The sequence below is a fragment of the Daucus carota genome, chromosome 9 (assembly GCF_001625215.2).
Source record: "Daucus carota subsp. sativus chromosome 9, DH1 v3.0, whole genome shotgun sequence".
Classification (NCBI taxonomy): Eukaryota; Viridiplantae; Streptophyta; class Magnoliopsida; order Apiales; family Apiaceae; genus Daucus; species Daucus carota.
The window spans coordinates 42,153,660-42,176,733 of record NC_030389.2 but is presented as its reverse complement, the minus strand read 5'-3'; the positions used below and the strand labels follow the sequence as shown (position 1 = coordinate 42,176,733).

Here is a 23,074-nt window from a genome sequence, read left to right as displayed (position 1 = left end):
ATTGAATTTTAAAGAAATGTAGAAAAAAACTTTATAAGAATAACATATAGTAATTTATTATTATAATTTTTATGTCCAATAAATTATAGACATCAAAATATCTATACAAATATGTAAATCAAAAATTATTTTCCTATTTATAACAACTTCTCCACTATAAGTTATTAATACCTCTTTTAAATTAAATCAAAGATCTCGTATGTTTGAGTGGGCGTCCACCCAAACACCCACTATGTGCTGAACCTGGATATTTACGCCGAACCAAAATTAAGTGACTTCTAATATTTATGATAATATATTTAGATTATGACTTCTAGTATTTATGGTAATATATTTAGATTTTATTACGTTTATTTTTATTTAAAACAAAAAATAACTATATAATAAAAAATAAATAATAAAAAACTTGATAAAATCTAAATATATTATCATAAATACTAGAAGTTATAACCTTTTGGTTGGTTGCGGTAACATTCAAGAATAATATGTAAAACTCTATAAATAATATTTTTACTGCTTTAACTCATATTTCGAGGTACTTGTTTGATATTTATGGTGACTTTAGTGACCATCTTGATATCATTTTCAATTGTCAACTTGATACATTAAGTCCACTTTAGTGACCAACTAGATAATTAACCCTAATAACTATTACACTATGTTATCTCTCTCATAATGATATCATCCGCGGGAAAACCATGAAACAGGTTTGAGTTTTTCAAATCTTTAAAACAGTTGTTTTGATTTTAGAACCCCTGATTGTAATCTAATTATTGTACATCACTCGTGCAGGATGAAATCAGTCGAGGCAGAGGGTACAACTTACTTGATCAACTTTGAAGCCTCCTTGCAAGACTATAAGAACAAGAATCCTCAAACCTTCCAAACAAAAATCATCATTGTCGCCCGTTAATCTGCCATCTATGAAGATAGATGTTAGGTTCGTTCGGACCAAGCCCAGATGAGTACAAGTAATTCTACTCTGCAACTGACTAATTTATGAGCTAGTAGTTTTATGTGTGGTACTATAATGTAGCACTTTATAGTGGTCAGATTGCAGTTTATATCAAACTTTCTTCGTAAGAAGTCTATAGGAATCTGTTTCTGTCCAGCATAAGAAATTAGACCATTCTTGACCACTTTATAAGATCTATACCATTTTATCTCTCTATTGAATAAATAATCTACATATTCAGTCGCCAGAAGAACATTCTCGACAAAACCCAAAATTTACTGCACATTATTTCTATCTTTACAATTTTAATATATATTTCTCGAAAACAAATCAATGTGACCGGAGTTTGAAACTTTGAATGTAACAAAATATAAGCTAAAGTTTGAAATTTTGAGTGTCCAGAATATGATTAAAGGATAATACAGTACACCGATCCATGTACTATACTAAATGCTTTTTATAGCTAGCGTTCAACCAGGAACGGTTTGAAAGTCACTGCAACTCCGATTGCCTCAACTACATTCAATATGAACCAAACCATCTGCGGACCTACATTGAAATGAAAACAGATACGAAAGATCATAACACAAACACAAAACATCACAGTTTTTCCTCTTTCACTACAGTTTGTGCCCACTAATCAAAACTACTTAAACAATATATTTCACAGAAAGTAACAATTCAACATATATCATCAGGAATGGGGCGCAAAAACTACACGCGTCCAATGCAGAGGTGCTCAATTTAATCATCTCAACAAAAGAATGGGTTGTTGACACACTAAGACCTAGACATAATACTGAATGACTCCTGTGAATATACTAAATAGAACTTTTTTCCTTTCCATTTCTGAGCAGAAATAATTAGTGGCAAAGCAAGATTACACTATAATATGCTGAGTCTAGGTAGCATTTAGGTATTCAGTCTATATACTCTACAGATCAGTTGACATAGATAGACTACGAACAAACTTATATCGCTTTCAAGTATACATCGCCGACATCTTCTTACGTTCCATCCTGGTGTGTCAGCTAACATTTTCACTAAGACTTACAACCTCCTTTAAATTATGTCATCCTCGACATCTTGATGAAAATGAGGAAGAAGTATTGCACAAGGTTCTCTCTTTGTTAAACCAATTGATAGTTTGACCAAAAATATTAATTTCAGGGATAATCATGGGACAAATATTTTAGTTGTTATATTATTGATAACAAATCAGGAGTGAGCGGTCCAGATTCATTACATTTTACAAGTAAATATTTCCATACTGGAAACAGGCTCAATGTGAGGATTGTGGAAAACCAGACAAGGATAGGATGCAGTTATATTTTTCACTTAAATATTTAGCAGTGTAGTCAAACACTGATTAACCACCCTTTTTTGCAATTGAACAGATATATCATTTGTTACATTATTAGTGAATTACACTATGCACCAATTATCTTATTGCAAAATTTACAAAAATAACCGTCACTTGGTTCAGGGGCATTATTCTTCTGGCCAAAATTTGCCAAGATTCTTGTTACTAATACGAAAAGTTGGTAACATAAGTTTACTGAATTGTGACCCATAAGAAATATAATCCTAAATGGAAACATATATAGCAAGTCCTTTAGAAATAGATGGCAAATAGTTGAAGCACTAAATTCAGTAGCCAATAAAATGTACAACAAATTTTTTCAGTTCAAACCAAAAACTTATACCTGGTAGAAAGGCAGTCTCGGGGCGGCTTTGTGCCCAGGAAAGGCTGCATATTCAAAGTGACATAGGAACTTAAGAAATTAATAGGAATTTAATATTTGTATGCAACACAGTCTGTACAAAGCAGCCCCAAAAACTAAAATTATGCATCTATGCACTTAATTGGCAAAAGTCAGGTCCAAACTTAAACAATAGCAATTATTTATGCCGGGGGAAAAAAACTGCTGATTAGGTTCTTTCATATTATATCCAATTCAAAAAAAACACAAATAAAGGACTGTGAAATTTCCATGGCCAATACTGCTGATTCACATTTTCTCGTAGATCTTACACATGATTGCAAAGTGAGGGCCACATGTCACCTGTGGAATCTGTTTTATTGAAGGAAAAGAAGGCATGCAGTCCCATGCAGCAACATGAAGCCAAGATATTTCACCAAGTTTGCTGGAATAAAGCAGTAATAGTTTCCAAAATGTTGCTGCAGTGAACTATCTTCTTTTGTCTTATTTAGTATGCTAAATCGTGGTCCCAAGGGCACTTGTGTAATTCATTTAATAGTTTGATAAGGATGTATGGACTGTAGTGAATAAATGGACAAGCATGTGGTGTAACAAACTCATACGTGAGATTGCAGTAATTTGAATCAGACAGCTTGCACTCCCAAATCCTCTCTTACTCCCATATCCTCTCTTTCTTTTCTGCATAGCTTCATATCAAATATTTACATGTTTCTGCGTAACTGTAAGCTGGCTTTGTACTCCTTAATCTTCTAGTGTTCATATACACGTTACTACAACTCTACAAGTCCCTAGTTTGAGTTATACAAATCAACACATTGTTCTTTGCAAGTTGAATTAATTCTTCAGAATGGTTTGAAATGTTCTCTTTATGTTTTTTTGACAGTGGTGGGCTTCAGTTTTTAGATCTATGATGCTTAGTATACAAAGATATCGTGTTTGTTCCCGTTAAACACAAGTCTTTGATATTTGTGTGTTTAATTTTGTTTATGAGATTTATGATGCTTTATAAGTGAATATATCGTTTTTGCTCCAGTGAAATGTATACTTTGCCGAATTTGTGATATCAGTGGATGGAACAATTGTCTGCTCCGCTTGAGGAGACTGATCCAGAAATGGCTGATCTCATTGAACTCGAAAAGAACACGCAACGGAAAGTATGCATAAAATTTATTCCAGTCTTCTAATTCTATTAAAGTTATTGCATGCAATTCTGTTGATCAACTCTCCAACATAATAAAATGAATTATATAACTGCTAGGAGTATTAGTTAAGGATGTAATATGATTATCCTCTTAACACCTTGATTTTTTACTGTTGAGGAAAGCTAGTAATTGAACAGTTTCTTCTTCTGCTTTATTTTATGATTCGTTCAGATGCGTTGATCATAAATCATCAATCACTAGTTTACTTAACGGGGTTTGATATTCTTATGAATTTGAAATGCCTTGTTCCAAGGGATAGAGCTAATTCCTTCAGAAAATTTTACATCAGTGACTGCAAGCTATTGGGTCCATGATGAATCACAACAGTGAAGTGTTACCTCGTGCAAGATACTACGGGGGAAATCAGTACGCCTCCAGTGATTATTCACCTATCTTTTACATAGTTGCATACACTAATTGGAATTTGGTTTCTAAATGTTTAGGTACATTGATATGGCAGAGAGATTGTGTCAAAAGGCTTTTGGTCTAGAGCCTGCAAAATGGGGTGTTAAGGGCAATTTATTATATTACATGATGTTTTAGTCATAATTATATTGTGGTGATTTGTGCTACGTGTAACATAACTGCTAATACAGACGAATACCATTTTTCCGGTTAATGTGCAGTCCATATCTGGCTCCTCTCCAGCTAACTTTCAAGTTTACACAACCTTGTTGGAATCCCATGACAGAATCATGATCCTTGATCTTCCTCACGGTGGACATCTTTCACATTCTTATCAGGTGCATACACTAAAGACCACGTCATCTTGCTTGGAATATAGAAGGATTAACCACGATATCTACGTGAAAATCACCTTTCTTTCTTTCAAATCCATGTCTCCTTTACGAGTTTCGTTAGTTGCAAAAAACTCCATTAAGTTATATAAGGCACTCATTTTGTTACTCACATAGTCCTATTATCTTCCTACATAGGTATAGTTAAGAGGTTCGCGGATGTGAAACATAATAGGACTATGTGAGTAACAAAATGGAGGAAGATAATAGGACTATGTAAGTAACAAAATGAGTGCCTTATAGAACTCACTAGAGTTTTTTGCAACTAACAAAACTCGTAAAGGAGACATGGATTTAAAAGAAAGAAAGATGATTTTCACGTAGATATTGCGGTTAATCCTTCTATATTCCAAGAAAGATGACATGGTTGTTAGTGTATGCACCTCATAACCATGTTTTTTAGCTACAGAAAAGTTCTCATAAAGGTTCCTTTTTTTGAGGGTACTCCCGGGAACAAAGATGTCCACCGTGAGGAAGATCAAGGGTCATGATTCTGTCGTGGGGGTTCCAGTAAGGCTGTGTAAACTTGAGAGTTAGCTGGAGAGCCGGATAAGGACTGCATATTAAGCGCAAAAAAGGTATTCGTCTTCTGGAATGCATATTAACTGGAAAAAAGGTATTCGTCTGTATTAGCAGAGATGTTACACGTAGCATAAATCACCATAATAGATTATGACTGAAACATCATGTAATATAATTAATCGCCCTTACAACCCCATTTTGCAAGATCTAAACCAAAAGCCTTATGACATAGTCTCTGCCATATCAATGTACCTAAACATTTACAAACCAAACTCCAATCAGTGTATGCAACTATGTAAAAGATAGGTGAATAGTCATTGTAGACGTACTGATTTCCCCATAGTATCTTTCACCAGGTAACCCTTCACTGTTGTGATTTATCACGGACCCAATAGCTTGCAGAATGACCAATGATGTAAAATTTTCGGAAGGAATTAGCTCTATCCCCCGGAACAAGGCATTTCAAAGTCATAATAATAAGATTATCATACCCCGTTAAGTAAACTAGTGATCCATGATATATGATAAGTAAACGAATCTGATACGAATCAAAAAATAAAGCAGAAGAAGAAATTGTTCAATTACTACCTTTCCTAAACAGTAAAAAGTCAAGGTATTAAGAGGATAATCATATCACATCCTTAACTAATACTTCCAACAGTCATATAATTCATTATAATGTGTTGGAGAGTTGAACAACAGAAGTGCATGCAATAACTTTAATAGAAACAGAAGACTGAAATAAATTTTATACATACCTTCTATTGCTTGTTCTTTTCGAGTTCAATAAGATCAGCCATTTCTGGATCAGTCACTTCAAGCGGAGCAAACAATTGTTTCATCCACTGATATCACAAATTCGACAAAGTCATACATTTCACTAGAGCAAAAACGATATCTTCACTGATGAAGCATCATAAATCTCATAAACAAAATTAAAAACACAAATATTAAAGACTTGTGTTTAACGGGAACAAACACAATATCTTTGTATACCAAGCATCAGAGATCCTTAAAGCGGCCACTGTCAGAAAACAGAAAGAAAACATTTCAAACAATTCTTAAAGAATTAATTTAACTTGCAAAGAACAATGTGGTGATTTGTATAACTCAAACTATGGACTTGTAGAGTTGTAGTAAAGTGACAGCATGTCACTAGAGTTTATATAAGAACACCAGAAGATTAATGAGTACAGAGCCAGCTTACAGTTACGCGAGGATCTTGCTTATCCACAACAGCTAGATTAGGCAAAGAAGACTACAACAACATAGATTATGAAATGAATAATGAAGGGAGTATATAAAATGGTGATTATAAGGAACTATGTTACTCTGACTCGGGTACGAAGTGTCGGACACGACATATATCCGAGTGTTGGACTCGAAAAATCTGAAAATTTGGGGACACGGGGACACTGTCCTTGTTCTTGGACAAGGGTATGGGGACACGGCTTAATACATTAATAAACAAGGATGGTAAATGGATACTTTATTATAAAATAACTATCATTATCTGATCAAGCACAATTTAGTGAAGAATCTCTCAAATTAGGGATCTTCTTTACTTGTTTTATGTTAATCTTTCTTTCGTATTGTTTTTTCTGGTTTGCATTGTATATTCAACTTATATATGGTATTTTAGTTGGTCAAAATGTCCACATTTCAGTCAAGGGATCCGACACATAATAAGTATCGTGTCCGACTATCCAAGAGTCGGACACATGTACGACAAACTAAATAAAAGAGTCGGAGTAACATACATAAGGAATGAACTGTGTCGTGAAACAGGGTGGAGAGGAGCTAATGAAGAAAGCCTACTAAGTGACATGAGCATGGCCATCTTTTTAGTTGCACAGAAGACACCTAATTTTCAAAATCATGTATAGTTTGAGTTTTATTGTTATTTTGTTAAGATGTCTAACTTACCATACTTGTTTATTAGTATACTACGATGTGTCCGCGTACCTGTGTCCAAAAATAGGACAGTGTCCCCGTGTCCCCAATTTTCAAAATTCCCAAGTCCTACAATCAGATATGTGTCGTGTCCGACACTCCGTACCCGAGTCCGAGTAACATAGGTCATGATTATGCCAAATTTTTGACATTGACAAATGCCAAGAAAGTTAGTAATTCACGGATTTGTTATTTGAATTTTAGTTTCAAGGTTAGCTAGAACCTTGATTTGGTCACTCGTTGATATCATTACAAACTTTGAGCTGGATGGACGCCTTGTCATCATATTTTGTTTTACAAAATTTCAAATGGTTAAATTTGACATGCATTTCCTTAATTTTTACTTGCATTAGATGCATCATTAATGCAATATTTTTGCAGCCAAGTGACAGTGTTTATGGCATCGCAGAAATATTGGCTTTCTTGCTTATTTCCAATATGATGAGAAAGATTGACACTAGATAAGAAAATCTTACAGTGCTCCTCCAATAGCTGGACCGACTGCCTTGGACAGCGACATTAGGGCCATGGAAATTCCATTAGCAGCCCCTCTTCGGTGTTGGTCCTGTTGGGAGCATATGAGAAATTCATGAGAAAATATATGTGCCAAACTGACATATTAATAATACTTCCAATGGGGTATGTTGTCGAGAAAAGAAAATTACCACAGCCCTGTTTTGCAATGTGAACAAGCCAGTAACGATGAATTCCTGATGAAGAAAACACATTCGTTAAACTTAATTAATGAGAATGATAATTAACATCTGCCTATATACTTCTTGTGATTTCATTCAGGGGTTCAAATGGGATAAACTGTATGTGCACTATATTTATAAGCTTATTTGCTTCAACCTTTTGAATTGAATATGGTTACCTGGTTATAGATCTTATTTCAACCTAACTGCTCCTGTAACTCGCCAAAGTAATATACATATAATATAAAATTTGTCACAGTAGAAAATCTGCAACTTTGGACTTGTTCTCGTGTTGGATGTGATTAATGTAGCAAGCTAACTATTAGCATGACCACTAACACGACATTAAAAACAGAACATTGTAGAATGTGGTTTATTCTCCCAGTTCACTTTCTTATGTAAAAATTTTGCAAATTAGAACCACACAGAACTTTACGATCTATAATTGCTCCTAATGTAAAATGCCAGGAAAATTAGAAGATGACCGGAATTGAAATTCGTAACTGACTGTTCATCAACTACAATTCTATCAAGATGTGTCAACTCCCAAGTACTGGGATCGAGTGTGAACTAGTTGAGAAAACTACAATTCTTGTTTCGAAAATAAAAATGACCCGCTCTCCCTGTTAGGTTAGGGATAAAAATACGAGTTTCAACTTCTAATACAAAACCCACACACAAATATATATGACGCGGAAAACCCATGTCCCAACTTGTATTATTAATCAAAACCATTATCAATAATACAATCAACCAAACTTGGAAACTCAAGCATCCACTCTCGAGCGATACCTAAGTCTACATCTTGAGCACACATAACAAACATAATATGACTCTGTACATATAGTCATCTCAAACTTAACTAAATCAGAATCTAATTCTGAAATACCTACCTCCAATCAGAATCCAAATCTGAAATCTAACTCAAATCAGAATCCAATTCGTACTGGGTTAATACCCTGCAATCTTCCCATATTCTATGATCAATACATACCATTTATAATAATTGTCTAAACATACAGTTATTAATCATATTTGTTTCGGATCACCCAAGCCCATGCTACCATTGTAATGGGCTAATACCTAACACTCCCTCCATTTGAGATGATATCAGTAGAATGGTAAATACATGAAAAGTTATAGCTATGCAGCCAAACAAACAAACAGAATGTTTCAAGTAGGCATTCTTTAATAGAAATGATTAATATGCTGAATAATTTAATAAGGCACTAAATTACTGAAATCAAAAATAAACTTACACTTAAAATATTTTTCAATGCAGAAGCACAATTTATCGATATATTGAGCAGAATCCCAGATAGCATGGCGATATACGAATAGCTTGTCAAGAGAGGAATAGAAAGAACCTATACATAAAAAAGTATCAAATCATGCTTATACAAAAGAGCAATTTCTGGCCATGCAATTAATTAAATTCTATTGGATTCAAATGCTTACTGCCGATATGCGACTTGTCATGATACATCCAAGTTTCTTCTCCAAGAGTGGATACAGAAAAATCTGGAAGAACAGAAGGGCAAGACCTGAACATAGCAAATACAGTTAGAATACATATATCTAAAACAGGTAGGAGAACTAAAACTTGTTGAGTTTGATTGTTCTTTCAGTTTGCGGAAGGCCAAAGATTAGAAAAAGCTTTAGTTTTTAAACTTTATTCAGAACCCGCTATAAAATATTACATATATAATATTACTGGGATTCAAACATCTTGGCATTACTACATTTTTAAATGAACAGGTACTTCGAAAAAGATCCAAGGCTATATGCGCTAAACCCTTTTGACATAGTCAAGTTGAGGTAAGCGTCCAACATGGCATATTTCCTGATTTGCGAACACCAGTTCATGTTTTCGTTATTTGCCAGTAACTAAATTTTTACAAGTTTGTCATCAACATCAAGACTGACCTATGACCTACAACTTGCATTTGAAAGCTGGGACTTAAAACAAGCTCAAAGATATATAATCAGATTTTGTAGTTAAAATATGAATTATGTAAATCAATGCATTTTCAAGGTCCCTCTTTTAACTTGTTCCAGTTCACATGAATACTATCAAATGGAAGACAAATCGATACTCTGTCTTCTCCAATACGGGATACACTAAAATTTGAAAGATCAGAAGTCCAATATCTGAACATTGCAACCTCAAAATTCGAAGTTCTAGTATATATCTTCAGGACTCAGTAAGACAACTTAGACTTGTTGAACTGAATGTTTCTTTCATTCTATTGAAGTCCAAGGAGGAAAAAACCTTCAGAATTTAGAGTTTATTCAAAATCTGCTCTACAATATACAATCTTACTGGGAAACAAATGTTTTTTGCCAATACATGCTTAAGATGGATAAGTACTCTGAAATAGATCAAAAAGCTATATGTACTAAAACGTAGTTAAGGTATGTGCCAAACACAATCAATATATCTTGTTTCGGTTTTGTAAAAGTATGTTTATTCTTACATTGGCGCCTAGAATTACTTGTAACCTGAAAAATCCCTGTACAGGGATTCAATAAAAGCATTAACAAAATTAACATTTTAGATTTTATGTTAAATACCATTGATTTTATAAGGTCAATCTTGGACCTTGTTACAGTTCACATGAATAATAATGAATGGGAAAACAACTTGAAATTTTTTATACTTAATAACTATCTTGGTGCCAATCAAAACAATTGTAACTACCAAAAAGGCCCTTAACTCTCTGTCAATGTTTAAAGTACGGAAATTTCCTTATTCGAAACCTGAAAAGAAATTATCAAAGATGTTCTTCCCAGTTCCCAAGGTGCTGGTATAATTTTTTCGATAAAATTTTGTTTACAGCTCCTTATAATCATCACAATAAAATGCTAGTTTTTGGATGCTTTTGTCACATTAAAATGATTCTAACAAGGAAATTGAAGTGAGAAGAGAGAATAATAATTTAGAAGCGCAATTTTAGTAGAGATCAAAATTTGTATAAGCACGGCTTGGGATTAAGATGTACCCGAGATTACAAGAACTTCACCAACATCCTCAGTCGAAAAACTGAGGCCTCCCAACCTCCTAGGGCTCACAGCCCATAATGAGAATATCTAAAATATAAGGTGCAATCATCAGTAATAATTATATTAGAACTTTTTTTTATTAAATTATGTGCATGATTTAAACCTGCCACTGGAAAGTACCAACTCAACACTTTTGTAGGTTGATAACACAAAAGAGTTACTGTTAATTGTACCACTGCATTTCCAATGAAAGAGTACGTAGATTCTTTGTGTCCAAATATTCGGCAAAATGCACACTTTGAGGTGGAAGCAGTCTTGATCCTAGGCATTACGAGACTCGACAAGTGATTCTTACCAAATTTGTGGGCTTTGAGAGACATTACATACGTATTTGTATTACAGAAACACAGTCAAGGATCCTTTATCCACACTAAACAACCCAACACACCCCACCCCCCTGGAACTGCATCTAGTATTCTTGGATATTCCTGTTTAGTAAATAGTACTAAGGGCTTCCATGATCTTTCTGCAAAGAGTCCTCAAACATTTATTTCCTGAATCTTAATTTTTCGACTGTGTTCTACTCAACAATTTTACTTTTTCTCTTTTTTACTTGTTATTTGGGAACAATCAAAACTTTGCTTCAGATTTGCCAGTAACTTTTTGGCACCTTTTGTTTAGACTTCAAAGTGCCACCCTCTACTTTTAGACCACAAACTAGCTACAAACACATTACTGGTTAATTTTGAGACTTAAATTTAACTCCAAGGACTAATCAAAATCATATAATTAAGCAAAAGTGTCATTATTGAAACTTCTAGTTAAAACTGTTTGATAATATATGTAAATCAAACATTAACAGGGTGCTACATACAGTTTCTAAACATGGTGCAGCCAATCTATTGAATAACATAGTATCTTACCTCTGCATAAGCCATGTCATGAAGTGAGAAAACACAATAAACAATTATAGATGACATCAGCGGCCAGTTAGTAAAGAGGCTTCCTTTAGGATTTGATCCTTTCTCTTCATGTGTATACTCAGAGGCTTCAGACACTAACAGGGCACTCTCCAAATTTCCAACTGAGTCGACACTTGAAATTCTAAGTGATTCATGCTTATGCAATGTTTCCTACAATTTTCAGGTTACTCTTAGTTAAAAGAATAATGGAGGCTGGGTACGTATAATTCTATCTATGTTTTGAAGAACAAACATCGAAATAATCATGCTAACATTAAGAAAATCACGATAGATACTTTTTAATCCTCCAATAACAGTACCAACTGTCTTCTTTTTATAGGATTTTTTTAGGCATTAGACTCCTTACCATAGTTCAATATTCTTTTATATATTAGGTTCGAAATTCACTCTAAATATATTATCACTTGCTTCTACCTGCAAGCCTGCAACCTACATAGACTTTCTGATTTCGATGACACAAGAATTATACTATTATAGTACTCATTAATCATATTATGCACAAGTCATGCTCAGAAGCCCGTAAGCAATAGTTTATTGGTTTTCCATTTGTAAGGACCAAGGAGAATCTAAATCTAGACTATTGTTGGGGTTTCTGAAGAAGAAACCTAGGTCCTTTGTTTACTACTAAAGCAATTTTTGCAATTATAAGTCAGGCTCTTGGTTGAAACAAAGGATGAATAAGCTCAATTCCTTTCAATTCGAATATTTGAAAAATACATTCAATCAAATGTGTGTATTATCTGCCGAAAAAAATTCTTTATATTTCACATAAAAGAGCATTCCCTATATGTTACTTACATTTTTGGTAGAAGGCTATACATATTGTATGAAGTACATTTCGAGAAAGAATAGTACGTAAGCATACTTGAGAGTGCCATGTTCAATTTCCATTGTATGAAACTTATTACATCATTCCCTTGGAGACCCTTCTTTTTTCTAAATATAAGTATGGAATGCTAAAATCTTCCTATTGGGAATGAGGAAAGAAGTTATATAATATTCAGGAAGAGCTCTGGTACATTCTAAATGTCAGATTATTCAAGCATGTCCTTGGTAGTAATTTGTAATCTTGCCTTTCAATATATTCGATCTTTACTATTAAATGGAATGAAAGATAACACGGTTAAAGACAGCAGACTGCTGATTGCATTAAAAAAAACAAACCGGAAGCCAAAAGCAAGCGATATCCACAACCAAGGCAAAAAGTGATATAACAAGGCATGGCAAGAAGTATGGGAATCTGTAGAAATAGTTCATTATTTAGATGAGGATCTCCAAAAAGTAGTGTAGTAATATAAAGCACAAAAAGTATTTACCTTCCAAAAAGAGATTGTGAAGAGAAGATATTTGGAAAATTATCTGCAGGCTTAGTATAATTTAAATGAAACAAAACATAAAATAATTAGTTAAATGGGGCAAATAAACAGAAGAGTCTGCTTAAAATAAAGAAATGACATACAAAATTATCTGGATAGACGCAAAAATAAATGCAAGGCATAAGCTAAAGAAGAACTTAGCAAGGAGTTTGATATTGTATCAGCCAATAATGACATCACAGTGATGACTAAATTATTTTGGTCATGCAAACGAATCAGGTTCCCATTTTACACAGTACAATTATGAAATAAAATGACCAAAATTAGACCCCTACCTCCCCTCCCCTCTTTTCAATTTTCATGCTAGAAAATGAAAATTACTTTACTATCTAAACATAATGTACCAAGACCAATTTGTTCCGATCTCATGTGCCGCAGGCCCGCAGTAGCATTTATAAAGTGTTATTATATAACTTTTCGGTGATCAAAGTAATATGTTTCCACCTCTTTTGGCCTATCAACCATCCAAAAGTCACTTACTCGAGTTCTGTGAAATTTGTTTCTTAATTCAATATATGATAGTATTCATAAAATGTTTTGTAAGGAGTTCAACTCTTGATACTTTTCCATTTCCTTTTGTTTAGGGTAAGAACAATATTTAAACTCACACTTAAGTTCTCTTGTCAGACGCCTATCCACGTTCACCCTTGTCATGGCACTACGTCTCTTGCAAGACTTTTTACAGAGCTTTTTGGTAGAGGGGGAAGGGTTAAGAACTGGGCCAAAACCCTTTCTTAATTTATGGAAAAAAATAAGCAAGTAAGCAACATATTTTCACAACTCTAGCTTTAAAGCAGAAAAGATTTAATTAAAACCTGTGCAAGGAAGCCTCCCAAAGCAGGTCCAATTATCAACCCGGTGCCCCATGCTGCAGTGACCTGTAAAATTTAGTCTTACTTATATTGATATAACTCACTAATGCCTTGCTCCCGAGTGTTTTAAGTATCTGAAGCATGCCGAGAAAACTAAAGGGAGTGAAGTATAATCACTTCGCTAGCATGCTCTCTCATTTTAATTAGGAGAGGAAGTCAAGGAAATATTATTGGAAATGAAAAGGATCAGTTAGAAGACTAGGGGGCTAGATTTAGTATAGAAAGATAATTTGATAGACTTCCACTCATTTTAGTTCCCTTTCATCCTATTTACAAAGTGAAGGTTTTAACGTCAATAAAGAGGTAGCTTTAATGTGAATATAAAATTCAGGAACACAGATAGAAGCGAAGCTTATCCATTTCTTTCCTTTAAAATGCTTTTCCTCCCTAAAGAGGTAGTTTTATCATGAATAAAGAGGTAGTTTTATCATGAATAATGAGTGAAGTATAATCACTTCACTAGTGTGATCCCGCATTTTAATTAGGAGAGAAGTCAAGGAAATATTATTGGAAATGAAAAAGATCAGTTAGAAGACTAGGGGGCTAGACTTAGAAACGAAAGATAATTTAAAAGACTTCCACTCATTTTAGTTCCCTTTCATCCCATTTACAAAGTGAAGGTTTTAACGTCACTAAAGAGGTAGCTTTAACGTGAATAAAATTTAGGAACACAGACAGAAGTGAAGCTTATCCATTTCTTTCCTTTAAAATGTTTTTCCTCCCTGAAGAGGTAGATTTTATCTTGAATAAAGAGGTAGTTTTATCATGAATAATGAGTGAAGTATAATCACTTCACTAGCGACCCGCATTTTAATTAGGAGAGGAAGCCAAGGAAATATTATTGGAAATGAAAAAGATCAGTTAGAAGACTAGGGGGCTAGATTTAGAATAGAAAGATAATTTAAAAGACTTCCACTCATCTTAGTTCCCTTTCATACCATTTCAAGAGTGAAGGTTTTAACGTCGCTTTAATGTGAATGAAATTCATGAACACAGATAGAAGTGAAGCTTATCCATTTCTTGACTTACCCCCCCCCCCCCCCCCCCCCCCCCCCCCCCCCCTCCCTCAAAGTAAAATTTTGGAGTATAGATAGAAAGTGAAAATCTATCCGCTTACTTCCAGTTCTCGGTTATATATTCCGAGCAAGGTAATAAGTTGCGCAATGTATTATATCCCCAATAACTTACAGTTGATAATCCCAGGGCCTGGTGTTCTTCCCGAAAAATTTCACATGCATAGGCCTGCTTGTAATGGAACCATTAACAGAAGCCATAGTCAGCAGACCTAATACAGTTAAAAGTAGCAACAAACAACTGTATTGCAGAACCAGGGCTTGAGCATCATCTTTCAAGAAGGTGCTACTTAGACATTTAATTTTTATGCTTAAAACAAGTTATAAACATTACATTTATAGGTCCAAGTAAACCGTTTAAGCTTCCAAGAAGAAACCTCGTAATAATAGCCATCCAGTAGTTCATACTAAGACCAAATAGAGTGTTGAAAATAACTCTACAATGAACCAAAAGAAATTGATTTTAACAATAGACCAAATGGGAGTAGACCACGCTAATTGCAAATATCGGTGAGGGCAGTCAGTTTCATACACTGTTGAAGTGCCTATGATTATAACGGGTTTGCGACCATATCGATCTGCCACTTTTCCCCAATAGACAGATGCGAGAGCCCTTCCAAACATATATGATGACCCTTCATAAAGGATTTAAAGGACTTAACCAAATTTTTTAGGTTGAATGAATTTTACCAAAAGAAGGACAATCATTATTGACTCGCAAGCAACAAAATGCACTCACCCACAAAACCTGCATAATAACTAATATCCTCTTCTTGTTTTGCGATATTAAAATCCTTTACCTACAACAGATTATAAGAACAGTGAAAGTTTGTTACATATTCATCCACAAAATCAATATAGCAGTTTTGGTACTTGCAACCTCCACCAGCATTTAAAGACCACAGTGGCCATAAGAAATAAATTTTAATGAAAAGTATGACAACATGTTGCCATGAATGAAAGTTTCGGATAGAGAAGCTTAAATTGGTGATTTCCATACACTGGACATTTTCTTTGTGTATTCTTTCTATCGCCTGTTATATCTTAAATTTTTTGGACTATATTAGAAATAGCGATATTTAAAATGAGCTAGAAAATTTGTAATTATTAATGTACATCTTTGATGTCCTAAACCTGCATTCTGTAAGCCACCATAACACTGTAACAGAGAATTTTATTTACCAAAAATATCAGAATGTGTCTCAAGTAACAAGATCTGTTCTATAGGCTCGTACCTCGTATCATTGATTACAATTAAACATGCACGGGAATAAATTTCTTGATGAATAATAATTAAGACATATAATAACAACCTAATAAGTGATAAACGAAAATTTAGTTAAATAAATTACAAAAATTGTATTATTTTATACTATGTACTTACCATGAAGTAAAGGAACGGGAATAGAGATGATATTGGCAGCACTGAATAAGTGAAAAACAAACAAATATATTAAAATTGATTTTTTGTTGCAGAGTACAATTTGTATGAAAAGTAAAACAACTGCAGTGGCATGGAGTAGCATTAAATCTATGGAATAATTCAAAACTTAATTAGATCCATGGAGCAATCCGACATTCTACTCTTAAAATGTAATATCTGTTTATGATATCAGAATCAAAGTACTATGTTTTATGTTCATATTCGTTTGCTGAACAACTATAATGTAGATCATTGATTTTATAAATCATTACCTATCAGCTTGCTACTCTCTTAACTATACCAAATCAAAACATCCTTATTGTTGAAGGTTTGTGACATTCATTGAATATTAAAGTCAAACTTAAAACCATTCTCTCGAGGTCATCAGTGGTTTGGCTTCATTTTGTTACTTTGAATTTCTTAATTACAGTAATCGGTCTTGTCTGTCAATCAGTAAATCTGATAAGAATGAATTATAATTTTATTTACTTAGCCAGGAGCCAGTGCAATAGTGCATCTTTGCAAATATCATAATTTAGAATTTCAGAGGTGACATGAGGTTCAGCTAAGATTAGTAAATATCATAGCAAACGTTAATCCTTCTGGTTGGATTACCAAATTCTATGATTTTTAGAGTTCATTACCTTCTTATATTGTTCAATAGACAGGTAGACGAAAACGCAGCAATTGAAATGAAATTAGGGGCCGTTTGGAAACATGCATTTCATTTCAAATGATAGGATTTGAGTTGTCATTTCAAATTCTCAGATTTATACTAACATTTGAATGTGTGTTTCGAATGAAATCCAAATCCAAATTCCCAAACAAGTTATTTGATCAAATCCAGAATTTCAAATGAAATCCTAGTTCCCAAACAGGCCATTAAAGCATTTAACCAAACAAATTTCGCAAGAACATATGCATAAGTAGAGTTGCTGTACCTGTGGCGAGCACCACAATCCATATTGCGAAAAGTTCCTTTATAGGCAAACCATGTTGCACTGCTTTATACTGATCTACCCTGCACCCTGAGCAATTCTTATAGTAAACTTTCTTGAAGAGTGTCTCCTGAACATCCTCCCCTGCCATCCTCTCCCAATCAACTGTTCATTAAGTCTATATAGCGTCACAAACTCTCATATCCTAGAGACAGCTAACTACAGAATCCAACTGAAAACTACAGATGTCAAACAGAAAGATATGAGTGAGACATTTTTTTCTATATCACTGATGTTATGTGTGTGACTTTACAAAGACAGCAAGCTAAATTTAAATACACAAATACTTGCATCATTTGCGTATGTAGGCGAAATCCGTACAATGCATTGACATCCCCGTGTCAAACAGATCTTAAGATATAACTTTGGACATAAACATGTGCAATTCAGTAACAATTATTGTTTGATTACAAAGCAAACTCTTATATAAGCATGCAAAATTGACCAAATTGAGTATAAGTATGTCAAGTGTCAACATCAAGAAATTGCATATCAATATACACATTTGTTTTTAGCTATATGTGATTCTTTCACGCATATTGAGGAGCCACCCATATCAGCTAACCATAATATTCAATACATATGAGGTCGGTCCATATTTTATAGCAATCATTGTACAGAATCTTCAAGTTGGGTGAATCATTTATAAGCTTTTAGTGCTGCCATTATTCCTGCTGAAACTTAAACCTACTTTTATTTGTTTCCTCTAAATGCATCAGTGCAGACCAGTACACCCATACTTAAGAGACGTGGGGCTGAGTCATTGAAGTGAAAAGGCCTATAAAGTCTTGTAGAGATTAATCACAAAGCTGAAATGCATGTGCTAGATATAGAATATGACAATATGTTAGTCTTGTGACTGGTATGTTTATGGTGGTTGTACCAGCAGTAAAAAATAATTTGTCAATCATTAATTAACAATAAGCAGTTGCAGTGTTAATTTTAAGCAGGATGATTTAGGGACGAAGGCCAAATTTATCTATATTAGAAAAAAAAATAGTAATATTCATCTACCAACGGTGTGTCAAGGGTCATTTGTTCATTCTAGGCAATCAGGCTATATACTTTTATGTGATAATTCTCCAGTTACTTGGAAGTCTAAGAAGCAGAACACCATGTCTAAATATTCAGCTGAAGCTGAATAACAAGCAATGGCGGCAGCTGCAGCAGAAGTTACATGGGTTGTGAGACTGCTAGAAGAGCTAAATGTAACAAATCCGAAACCAGTTGTATTGCACTGTGATAAATCAGTCTGCATTGTACATTGCTCGGAACCTGTCTTTCACGAAGAAAAGCATATAGAGCTTGACTGGCACTTTAGTCGTGATAAGGTCTTTTGCAACTCACTTAGAGCATCTTCAATAGCGGTTGCCAAGGGGTTGCCAATCGTATGTGACATGGCAACCTTAGTTGCCAACCTATTGGAGTTGTATGATTGTCAGCCTATTGAAGTTGTATGGTTGCCAAGAGGTTGCCCACCAATGTGGCCAAAACTTAGCAACTTTCCAAAATGGTTAAAACACATATATAAGTGCAAAAAGTGTATATTACTAATACTTCTTTTAGTTCACGAGTCATTTGCAATTTAATCTAAGGAACCACATAGGCAAGTTTCAAAGGTTGCTAACTATTGGAGTACAATGTTTGCCAAGTTGATAAAAAATTGAGTGAAAATTAAATATTAATATATATGATGATTTGGCAAGGTTGACAACTATTTTGACAACTCCTTATTGGAGATGCTCTTATTTGCCAACTCAGTCTCAGTTGGCAGATAATTTCACCAAGATTTCTCCTTCTCATCAGTAATAGCAGGAAGTGATGATCCTGTAGATACCTCAAGTGGTGCTCAAAGACTACAATATGATATTCTAGCTGATTCAGCTTTCTATTTCACCCAGACATGTTAACCGGAATCTGACATGATAATCATGAAACTGAATCAGATGAAAAAAGAATTAGCTATTGATAAATGATATATTATCTTCTTTATATAAGGTATGATAAAGAGTGAAGATAGAAACCTCTCCAGTCTGCATGACAAAAGCAGCATGATTATGTGATGCCGAAACCTGGGTAACTTGTGCAAGAGAAGGAAAACTGATACGTGTAAAAGCTACACATTGTGTTGTCTCAGAACCATGACCTAGAACACCACACACATTGGAACCGCAAGAATACAGTGATGAACCATTGACCAGCAATGTGTAATATCTTCCACTCTTAATCTGCATCTGTAATTAACAATCAACTAAGGTAAGTAACAGAAACAGAAACAAAAATCAACAAGCGTTTTTTTTAAAAAAAAACATCCCCCCTTCTATTGTCACAAAGGTACTAAATAGCAAAGCATATGATAAAATAAGCTTATAAATTACAGAATTATGAATCATTTTGTTCATACTGCCAAAACATTCTGTGACATCAGGCTGCAGCAGTAACAAAATACTCACACAAACCAGGCTGCAGCAATAAAAGAAGACTAAATTAACAAACACTCAGAGCAGTCTCTGAAAGAAAAACATAGGGTGGGATTTACCAGATACTAACAGATATTAACCATTAATCCAATGTGTCCAACTTACATTGCCATCAAAGTCAGATCAGGGTCTTATTGAAATACATATAATTTATTTATTGTTTGCAAAATGTAAAACTCTATTTCACAGAAAACAAGATACAGTGACCAGGGAAAACCCCACTCAAAGTAAAAGAGAGCATAGTCTTGAATGAACAACCCAATTCAAGACCAGACCAGATATATAGAAATCTGTAAACAAGAAATTCATGAAACATAGGATACTAAGTTGGTACAGGTTCATGTAAGGAGAACATCACACCCTGTTTCATGAAGAAAAACACAAGTACATAATTTCTCTCAAATAGTAAGCCTACTCTGCCCCTGATTACGTAATAGAAGTGCTCACACCAAATGCTATGGCAGTTGCTGCTAAGTAGTGAATAGATATACAGGGTTTGGTCCGCAAGATGGGGTTTGCATGAAAACTTCCCTCCATAAAAGTGTCCTAAGAGTTTAGCCTAAAATGGGGTTGGCCGTACCTTGTTGACAGAGGTACAATCCACAAATAAATGGTCGGTGGTTTCTGGGCTTGAATGTTAGAACAGCACAGAGAATCGGAGTGCATTTCAAACTGAAGCATGTGATCGTTAGTAAAAAGCCTTTCTGTGAGAACAAGCTACAGGAGCAAGGAAAATTTTGGAACTGCCAGAGGATGCCAGATAGCAGAGAGACATAAAGGTGGAGAGGTCCACGTGTAAATGGAGTTCCATATGCCAGAAGTAGTAACTTGATTATCGCCCAGGCCTTCCAATTGAATAGAGTATTGTCAATGAATGTGGATCCCGTATTTCTTTGCAATTTTTGCCTCAATTTGGTTGCCAAATCATGGCTAGATTGAACAGCCCATTGGCCATCTTAAATTAACGTACTAAGCTAAGCAATACAAGTTCATTCCATGATGGAAATGACAGAAGGACCCCGTTTGACCACAAGTGGATCATTTTCTAACCATGGATCATGCCAGGCCAAGAAAATTGACTGATGACCAAGAAGGAATTATATTTTTGAGACTGCAATTTTCCTTGCTTTTAAAATTTGAGTTTTCATCACGCGTGTGGATGTACTTCCCTTGTCCGACCAATAGCTTTCCATGAGAGACACAAAAAAAGTGTATGAAAACAAAGATTCTTGCATCAGGTACCAAGTAAGAAGATTCACCATTAATCTTGTATAACAACCAGGCCATCACATCTTTACAAAAACTCTCGCTTGAATAAAACTTTATCCATCCGGAATATGTCTTCCACTGCCTGTATGTAGGCTTCTTAAGTATGTGCTACCGCTTCAGTCTTGGGATCACTCAGACAACCCATATCCTGATTTAAACTCAGATTCTGTTGATGATTAAACTGATTTTTAGAACGCCTACTTTTCAAAATAACTGCGGATTCTTTCATGAGACCAATATACCTTTTTCTAATTTTTGATAGTGGATGCGCCTCTATAGATAACCTATCACAATAAGGTTCTTTCAGAACTGTTGTGCAAGTCTTATTCATCAACGATAAATAAAATATATATGGATGTCTCTCAAATACCTTATGAAATTTCTGTGGCAAACCCATATACTTCTTCAAGCATAAAAGCTTCTTTCTCTCGGCAGCATGATCAACAAACAAACAATGCATTTCATGAAGCACTCCAACAATCCGTTTCTCCGCCACATCACTATCTGAATCCAATCCCCAATATTCGTCATACGGTGAAACATATGGCACCTCTTGAAATTTATGAAACCAATCACCAATCTTCCTCTTCAACCTCATCCCCTTCGATGGAAAAAGCGGAAATTCAACGACTTCCATTGATCCCCCATTATACCCACCTCTCCTCATTGCATTCCGCTGAACAAAAGACAAAACCTTTTCCTCACATTCAACAGCTAAACCCTTCAACCCATCTTCAATATCTACAATCCTAAAACAGCCATCAAGATTTTTCTCCGGATCGTCCAAATATTCATCCGGCAAACCCAAATACCACTGCATCCCCCTGATTATCTTTAACGGCAATCTCTTTTCACCACTCATAAGTATAAACTTCTTCAACCTACCTTGCAAATCATCTCTAAAATCCCTATAAACAGCTCTCTCTTCTTGATCTAACTCAACCGCTTTTCCGGTCAACTTAAACCAAGGAAGATCATAATTAGGACCAACAAACTCCTCAAAAACAGAAGGGTACAATCTAAGAAACCGCGCAACCTTACAAGGAACATCTAACTGAAGACCCCTTTTCGAAACATCTGTAATTGGAATACACCCATTTGGTGAATTTGCAATACAATTCTTGAGAGAAATCAAGGGTTTGAGCTCAATCGACTTGTTAACGGACTCAATTGTATCAAAGTTTGGATCTTTCTTCCATTTCATGTACACATTCACATAGTTGTGTGTGAGCATATAAAGAAATGGGTTTTTAGGTTCAAGTGATTTCTTCAAGGCTCTAGAAAGAATATTACAATTCATATTATCAAGCACAAAAGGGGTCAGGTTAGAAACAATATAATATATACAAAAACACACACATATATACCTCCAATTCATCCATCACAGCCCCTGTAAATCAATAAGCAACCTCCTTAACACTTGACAGTGAAACATACTTGCAGTAAAGGTTGAAGATGGCTTCAGTTTAGATGAATCGAGGGCATGGTATAATGGATTTTTAGTCGAATTGATAAATTATTTTGTAAGAATTAATTAGTGATATCTTTAATTTAATCAAAGACTTTTAAAATATTGACACACGGAAATATTTTTTTTAAAATAATTTTTAGACTAAAATTATTTTTCGAGGAAATTATTTTAAGTTTTATGGAATGATTATTTCTCTAACTTTTTGTATAAAAATTATTATTACAAAGTAATATTAAACCCATCAATCCATAAAAACTGTACTGTTTGATCCGGTTAAT

The 23,074-nt window shown here is 34.5% G+C and overlaps 2 protein-coding genes across 15 annotated transcripts; both read right to left on the bottom strand.

Annotated features, from left to right (window-relative positions):
- Nucleotides 1-1,210: 1,210 nt before the first annotated feature.
- LOC108202098 (protein ZINC INDUCED FACILITATOR-LIKE 1) lies at nucleotides 1,211-22,791 on the bottom strand. 13 transcript variants are annotated; one of them, XM_064084756.1, is made up of 20 exons: nucleotides 22,693-22,791; nucleotides 19,601-19,810; nucleotides 17,520-17,755; nucleotides 16,540-16,580; nucleotides 15,895-15,955; nucleotides 15,688-15,790; nucleotides 15,490-15,592; nucleotides 15,271-15,324; nucleotides 14,026-14,088; nucleotides 13,151-13,200; nucleotides 12,999-13,074; nucleotides 11,775-11,984; nucleotides 10,851-10,938; nucleotides 9,307-9,392; nucleotides 9,108-9,215; nucleotides 7,819-7,863; nucleotides 7,630-7,718; nucleotides 2,991-3,103; nucleotides 2,662-2,705; nucleotides 1,211-1,504 (listed from the first exon to the last, which is right to left on the bottom strand). In XM_064084756.1, exons 3-20 carry the CDS (start codon nucleotides 17,665-17,667, stop codon nucleotides 1,478-1,480), a joined length of 1,509 nt encoding a protein of 502 aa, XP_063940826.1. In that variant the 5' UTR covers nucleotides 17,668-17,755; nucleotides 19,601-19,810; nucleotides 22,693-22,791; the 3' UTR covers nucleotides 1,211-1,477. The 13 variants fall into 13 exon arrangements, 10 of the variants coding, with proteins under 10 accessions (XP_063940826.1, XP_063940823.1, XP_063940825.1 ...); XM_064084753.1 differs by lacking the exon at nucleotides 22,693-22,791 and adding an exon at nucleotides 20,637-20,777; XM_064084755.1 differs by lacking the exon at nucleotides 22,693-22,791 and adding an exon at nucleotides 20,637-20,777 and having other exon boundaries at nucleotides 17,520-17,681.
- Nucleotides 20,338-22,703, bottom strand: LOC108202099 (protein WHAT'S THIS FACTOR 9, mitochondrial). Of its 2 annotated transcripts, XM_017370478.2 has the most exons (2): nucleotides 21,696-22,703; nucleotides 21,569-21,609 (listed from the first exon to the last, which is right to left on the bottom strand). In XM_017370478.2, the coding sequence occupies exons 1-2, from the start codon at nucleotides 22,701-22,703 to the stop codon at nucleotides 21,574-21,576; spliced, it is 1,044 nt and encodes a 347-aa protein (XP_017225967.1). In that variant the 3' UTR covers nucleotides 21,569-21,573. The 2 variants fall into 2 exon arrangements, with proteins under 2 accessions (XP_063940834.1, XP_017225967.1); XM_064084764.1 differs by having other exon boundaries at nucleotides 20,338-22,703.
- Nucleotides 22,792-23,074: the final 283 nt, after the last annotated feature.

Coding starts and splice junctions, on each gene's coding strand:
- LOC108202098 (XM_064084756.1), bottom strand. CDS start 17,667: ATGGCAGGGGAGGATGTTCAGGAGACACTCTTCAAGAAAGTTTACTAT. Junction 14,089..15,270: donor AGGCCCTGGGATTATCAACT/GTAAGTTATTGG, acceptor TAAATTTTACAG/GTCACTGCAGCATGGGGCAC. Junction 10,939..11,774: donor ATGACATGGCTTATGCAGAG/GTAAGATACTAT, acceptor CTTATATTTTAG/ATATTCTCATTATGGGCTGT.
- LOC108202099 (XM_064084764.1), bottom strand. CDS start 22,703: ATGAATTGGAGGTATATATGTGTGTGTTTTTGTATATATTATATTGTT.